Source organism: Polypterus senegalus, chromosome 3 (genome assembly GCF_016835505.1).
Source record: "Polypterus senegalus isolate Bchr_013 chromosome 3, ASM1683550v1, whole genome shotgun sequence".
In the NCBI taxonomy this organism is placed as follows: domain Eukaryota; kingdom Metazoa; phylum Chordata; class Cladistia; order Polypteriformes; family Polypteridae; genus Polypterus; species Polypterus senegalus.
In genome coordinates, this window is record NC_053156.1 from 49,650,291 (window position 1) to 49,657,824 (window position 7,534).

The 7,534-nt window shown below is 41.4% G+C and overlaps 1 protein-coding gene across 1 annotated transcript in view; it reads left to right on the plus strand.

Annotated features, from left to right (window-relative positions):
* The window catches only part of wrap53 (WD repeat containing, antisense to TP53), a 51,473-nt gene extending 44,322 nt beyond the window's left edge, over positions 1-7,151 (plus strand). The window contains exon 12 of the mRNA XM_039749645.1: positions 7,092-7,151. Coding sequence (XP_039605579.1) covers positions 7,092-7,151 — 60 coding nt within the window. The remainder of the gene's footprint in view (positions 1-7,091) is intronic.
* The last annotated feature ends 383 nt before the right edge of the window (positions 7,152-7,534 follow it).

Genomic DNA, 7,534 nt, shown 5'->3' on the forward strand with positions numbered 1-7,534 from the left:
ACTGGAGTTTATCCCAGCAACAACTGTGCACAGAGCAGGAATAGGGTGCCAGCCTATCATATGGCAAACATACACAGTCTGTGCAGCAGGGCCAATTTACCAAAGCCAGTCCATCTCACCTGCATCTCTATGGGCTGAGGAGGAAATCCATGCAGACCTGGGGAGAATATGCAAACTCCTTACACGTAGCACCTGGGGTTTGATCCTAAAACAGCTAATGTCATTCAAAACAGGAAGAAATTCCTGAGGTGTATCACTGTCATTGGAAATGCTCAGCGTAAGACTTAGTAAAGCTGAGAAAAATAAATTGTATGCGATACAGTAGGTCACTTAGCATAGTTATTTGACTCATGAATGAGTGAACTAGTTCAAAAATTAAATGATGCGGCTTTATTTATCTTGCTTTTAATAACACATGGCTACATAAAGGTTTGTTTGTTTTATTTTTTTTTCAAATGAGTTTGCAAACAGTTTAAGATACACTAGTTTCCATTTAACAATTAGGGTTAAATTATTCCTAAAACTGTATACACTGTTTGTATCTCACACAGGAGATAGAATATATCTTATTAAATAATTCAGCAAACAGTCCAGTTTGAAATGTTTATTAACTGACATCATGCTGGAAGTCTACGGATTGTCTTGCTCTTTTAAAGCACTGTTTTCTTGTGTTGTTAAATGGTTCTCAGAGGTCTAAGAAACACATCTTACATACTATCTGTTGATGGACATTTTTCGATCCCGGTGGTGGATTTAGGATTTAGATATGGGTGATATGGGCAGCGGGTGGCGGTGGCAGCAGCTGCTGCCTCGAAGTGAGGAGACCTGGGTTTGCTTCACGGGTTCTCCCTGCGTGGATTTTGCATGTTCTCCCCGTGTATACGTGGGTTTCCTAAGGATGCTCCGGTTTCCTGTTACAGTCCAAAGACATGCAGGTTAGGTGCATTGGTGATCCTAAATTGTCCCTAGTGTGTGCTTAATGTGGTGGGCTGGCACCCTGCCGGGTTTGTTCCTGCCTTGCGCCCTGTGCTGGCTGGGATTGGCTCCAGCAGACCCCCGTGACCCTATGTTAGCGGGTTGGAAATGACTGACTGATATGGGCAGCACTTGGCTCCCTCATCCAAAAATTCAGAATGGTGATTACAACGTAGAGTTGGCTAATCCATCAGGGCATTTGAAGCATGTGCCTCGTAAAGTCCGATAGGAGCGGCAAATGTGTAGCTAAAGGGGCATAAGCTCCAGAAACTGAGGTGGACAAAGTCTTCGAGGTCTAATATTGACAACCTCGTATGGAAATGGAAGGACGCCATCCCCGTCCTCCAACCTATAGGCTCCAAAAGGGTTTCAACCAGCACTGATTGAACCACTTTAGATGGTGAGATGAGAAAGAATTCCTACTCACCAAGGCACGTTTAAATTAATTTGAAATCATCTTTGCACTTAAGAGATTTGGTAAATGCCGTAACGCGAATGATGGGGTCATTGTTAATGGCCACTGAACGTTTATTTAGTGTAAAATGCTACCACGGCAATATATACAATACCGGTATATATATTCCCAATTCACTCACCCTAAATAACACCCTGAAAATCGTCACAACCTTGTCCCACATCTATTTTCATTTTGACATTTGAATCTAGTCCCACCATCCTGTCACTTTACAAGCTTAGTCTGTGTCATTCCCTCCTTTCACCCCATTTCTTATACGTTTGGTGCTTGTCAGTCATCTCAGTTTGATTGCTTATAGGTTATGAAATAGGAGGTGGAGAATAGTAATGGCATTTAAATTCACTTTACTGATTCGATTCTTTCGAACTACCTGTTTAAGTGAATTGCTTGTTTTGATTAATTTGATTGGTTTATTGTAATAAAAGAGTTTCTCATTCAAAGTGCTGTGCCGGAATCCTAACGTGGGCAGCAGCTATAGCTTTGTTCTCATTTGTGATTCCTCAATATGTCGAATGTCTTCATTCCAGTTACTCGTTGTAGCCAGTCAAGAAACGTTAATCGTCGACTACCCCTTTCCCTTTAACCATCTATCCGCCCGGTCAATACTAATTCCTCAATTTTTTCTTTTGCAACACCTTTATCCCTTCATGCTCTCTGATATGATATTTTCTGTATAAAACCTTGTCTTGTTCCTCTCTTCACCTCTTTACATCCATTAATAAATCCGCTTAATCCAATCAAGGCTTCCTGATAACAATATAAATTCTTGCATAATTCCAAGTCCTACCCATTCACATCGACAGATTCTAGCATGTAAATTAATGACTCATGCCTCACGATCAAATGCTTTCACACAATCTATAAAACATACATAAATATCTTTCTGTATTTCAACAGCTCTTTCTGCTAAAATCCTGAGAACAAAAATCGCATTTCTTGTTCCATTATCTGGCATAAAACCTTACTGATATCACTTTGGTTAGCTGACTCATGAGTAGTGTTGATTAATGAATTTTGCCAAAGCATTATTCGCAGGCAATTTACTGCGTTAGCCTTTCTTCTTCGAACAATTTACAGATAAATCGGCTGGTGTATGAGATTTTTAAAATTCTTCTTCTTCTTCTTCTTCTTCTTCTTCTTCTTCTTCTTCTTCTTATTATTATTATTATTATTATTATTATTATTAATTGCGTTGCGTTGAATAATGCTTTGCGAGGACAGTGCGACGTCCCCCGGTGCTGTAACAGCCGACACTGACGGGACCACCCCCATGGTATGCTGATCATTTGCATTACAGACCCTGCGGGGTTATTTGTTGCCAAACTTGCAGGTCGATTTTCCAGTGCCATGCATAATAATTAGCCACGTGGTGCAGCCAGAGTGAAAACAAATCTTGAAGGAGTCACAGACCCTTCAACCGCACAAATAGACAAGACTGTATGAAATAACAACAATAACAAAAGATGTATTACTATTTACAAGACGTTTCTAGAAGAAAAAGTGCAAAGCATCAGCACAGACAGTTAAGAGAGCCTTCAGCGCGACTTCAAAAAACAGAACTAGTCAGCGGTGTCAATCACGACACGCCACTTTGAATTTTCTGCCTTTGAAAGACCTACATACTGGGCCGGTTCTAGACAGGCATATATGAGGGCAGACAGAAATGTGAAGGGGCACATGGTGGTGACGGAGGCGGGAAAGGGGTGGGGTGGTGGTGGGAGTGGGGGTGCTCTGGATAACTGTTTTTGTCATGTAATTGGATTGCACTTTGTCAGGCCTCTACCCTAAGACCTGTCCAACTTGTGTGCCCCACCTGAAGGCTAAGCTTCTGCTGGTGTGGCTCTTAGGATCACTGAGGCACGCAAACCCCCTGACCACGATAAGGTGGCAATCCCTCAGGAGGAAATCTGAAAAATAAAACAACAAAAAATAAAATAAAATATTCCTCATCAGATTATAACAACTAAAAACATGACATTTACCTTAATTGGATGGCCTATATCAAATATATTCGAACCCAACAATAACACTTCTCACTATTGCCAATATTAACAAAACTAAAGAGGGTAGGCCAAGTTATAAACAAAAAAAAACAATTCACCAAGTCTTGAAAAATAAAACTGAAAAATAGAGTAAAAAAATAAAAATAAAGAATAAAATAAAATATCCATCCAGATCTTTACAACCAACAACATAAAATGTATCTTAATTGGATGGCCTAATTCTCAAATAAATTTGCAAAATAAGGTAAGAATAAAATAAGACCTCTCAATATAACCAATATTTACAAAACTAAAAAGGGTTGGCATAGTAATTTAAAAAAACAATTCACCATGTCTTTTCCTACAATTCTCAAACTAATTTCTAGAACACAACAGATTTAGAAGAGAACATTTGAACTTTTTTCTTCTTTTTTTGTCTTTTTGTCTTGTTTTATGCTTGTTTTGCAAGTAACTGAACTCTCTGTTTGCAACTGAACAGCTCCACTCTCCTTTCTCCTCAATCACTCTACAACAACAGTCTCCTGTTTCCCTTTGCAAAAACTCTTCCAAATTCATCATATCCAAGTTATTTGTTATGGACTTCTCATGGGCCAAGATCACCAAATTCCTCTTTCTTTTATGCAACATGGTGTGACAATAGGGGGTTAGGACCCGTGACAAAGTGGAGAAGGAACTCTCACACGATGCTGAAAACACACCAATTACCAGGGCTGTTACATACAATTTATGCAACACAGGAAAGGCTTCCTTGTACTCCTGCAGGAGTTTACACACAGTGGACAGGTCTGTTTCCTTTGAACATTTTTTGAGCAGCATCTGTTTTGCCACAAGAACTTCATTTTTCAGATTTACAACATCTGATACAGTGCCATCCATCACAGCCAGAGGGTGCAACAGGGTGGTATCTAGAAAAGTGCTAGATTTGGATGCAAGACTAGATATGGCTCTCATCAAGGTCAATATTCTTGTGTGAAAATCTAGTTTTCATTTCTGAAATGGCCCTGTCAAGGATGTTGAGCAGGGATCTTTTCAGAGACTGATGATGGGAAATAGTAGGGTCACTAGAGTCTGTATGGCCCAAAGCTGAGAGTGCAACACTTTGACCCAGGTGTTTGCTCATTGTTCTCCTTCTCTTTGTTGGATGTGACTCATCTTAAGGAGGAGATGACACTCCCCAACATTCATCCTCACAGATGGTTTTTAAGGAGTCCAGTGCTGAACTAACAACCTCAGAAGCACTGAACAGATCAACTGACTGAGACTGTAGAATAGCATTTGCTGGTTTTAAGACACCAAGCACCCGCACTGGGAACTTTCCAATCTCAAAGAAGTGATGCCTCTTAATTTGGCATAGCAGGCCTGATGCCTCGGTGCACAGGTCAACTGCAGCATCATCATCCTCTGTCATCTCAAATAGGATACTAAGGATTTGTTCTTGATTGTCCACAGTGCACCTTGTCACCTCATAGTGGGTTGTCCATCTGATCTCAAGCAGCCTTTTTAGACAAGGTGCATCATGTTTATTGAGCACATAGTGGTGGTGAAAAAAGTTGTAGAATGAACTAGATAGGCTAAAAAATGTATTTGCACATGGGTCACTCTGCATGGCATGCACAAGTGCACACTAAGTGCAGTTGGGGGTTGTAGCAGTGGATGTATGGGACATATCTGTCAAGCCTCTTTTGGAGCAGAGCTTGTACACCACCTCTAACTCCACTCATCACAGAAGCCCCATCATAACACTGGCTAAGCCCCATCATAACACTGGCTAAGTATACTGTCAGCACTATAGCCAGCATCAGAAAGGTGGAACAACATCTCAGAGGTGATGTACTCTGCATCAAGTTGTTGCAAGTCGAGCAACCCAATAAGATGCTCCTCTGGCATGGAATTTCTGACAAACCGTATTATCACAGACTAATGTTCCACATTGCATCTATCCCTGGTTCCATCACTTTTGAGGCAAAACCCTGCAGAATCAGCACTTTCATATTTTTTCCTGACCTCTCCAAGCACCTTTTGAGCCAGTGTTTGGATAATTTCATTTTGGATATCCTTAGATGTGTATTTTGCATTTTTTGGGATACCCTTAGAAATGCTTGCTAGCTTCTCATCCTTCTTTAAGGTATATAGCATCAGTTTTAGAAAAATACCTGAAGCAATGTCATCTTCATTACCCACTGCATCATGTCTCAAGGTTTCTGCAGTCCCACGGAGCCCCAACTCATTTACACAGAGAAACCTTAGAGCACTACCAATACTCTTGATACAGTAAAGTTTTTTTTTCAAGTTGTGTTTTACCAACCAACATTGAATCCACAGTCCCCCCTGTGGCCTCTCTGCTTTTATGCTCAGTCCAGATGTTTGAAGCATGCACATGGTTGTGGCTGGACACATATTTCTGTAGCCCCTTGTCTCGATCAAGTGCTGCTTTCCAGTTGGTAAAACCAGTTAAGGTAAAAACTACATCCATCTCATTAACAATGCTGCCATATTTTCGACAGGGGAAACAGAAGCATGCATCCCGCACAACAGAGTACTCCAGCCATGGTCGTGTGCGGTACAAGGCAGGACTGAATGATCTTAATGTTGTACCACCAAATACACGTTTGGGGTAACTACCTAGTATTGGCTGGGATAGTGTATTGCCATTTAAGTCACTGGGTAGCTGAGTGGGATGTTTTGGGGCAGCAATTGTTGGCAGAGGTACAGGAGAAGCAGTGCCTGTTGATGCCACAGGAGTAGACATGCTAGCTCCCGTCTCTGATGTACCAGCAGCAGCATCATTGCTACTGCTATTGGTACAGGCAGGAGCAGCGCCACACTTTTTAAAAGCTTGGAAAAAGGATGTATCTCACAGCATTAACTTTCCCTTTGTGGGCTGCTGGAAGCTGGGGTGGAAAGTGAATAAGCTTTACTAAAATCGCTGTGATTGCATCAGTATATGAAACGAGAAAACTGTTGAGTGCAGACTAGTTGAAAGCTAGGGTGGGGCATTGTGTCAGGGTCTGACAGACAGACACAGGTCCTCCAGTCGGCTCTATGTAGTGGTGGTGCTTGTGGGATCGAGAAAGAAACACTGCTCTACCAGACTGAAACTGTGAGAAGAACACTGGACTAGTCCCCCATTGACTGTACAAATATAGATGTATTTTTTAGTTGTTGTTAATTATCTCACGAGTCGCTGTGATTGATGACAGAGATTTGCTGCTTCCTCAAAGCCTCCCGCTGTTGCGCAGCTCATTTTGCTCTGCCCTGCCTACTGAGAAACCTGACACCGGGTCATTTGCATACTAACAGTAATTGGATGTTTAGCTGGGGGGAGGGTGAGTGGGGGATCTCTGCCGAGTTCTGTGTGAGCCTGCGGACAAAAAAAGCACGGAAGGAAAGAGCGAACGAGAGGTGAAACCTATCATCTCATTTGTGCCTTTTCCAGTGGATTTTTCAGCTACTGTAGTAAATCTTGTCCATATTCAGTTGGTGGGCAATCTATTATTTTCTTTCTAAACCTCTAAAAGTTTGATTTAAGGGGGCAGGACGTTTATTTAAGGGGGCATTGCCCCCTCTTGCCCCAGCGTAGAGCCGGCCCCGTTCTCCATTATGCCAGTTATTACACTGCACTATCATAATTGGTCCAGAAAATTCCTGATGTACCTTTTGAAGAAGAAGATGATTGCTGTTATGAAAAAGGATTGTGAATTGGCAGTGCAAACCATTTATTTTTATATTTATTTTGAGCACAGGAGAATAGCTGGTAACTTACCTGGAGCAAAAATGTAACTAAATCAAAAATTACAGTTGGAATAAAAGCCAGCACCCAGCTAGGAGAAGAAGCCAACAAGTCGATTGAAAACTTGAGTATGAGTGGCTCACAGAGAGCCTGTTTAACTTGGAAGGCATAGAGGCAACTTAAAAACACCTACATAATGCTGAACGTGGTGCTTAGTTCCCTGTCATTTATATATTTTGTGTCTTGCAGCATGTGAAGCTTAGGTGTTCTGGCCAATAGTATAGATAGCTTCACCTGCCAAAAATTTATATTTAATTTTGACGTTGGTCTGAGAAAATATATGCTTTGGAG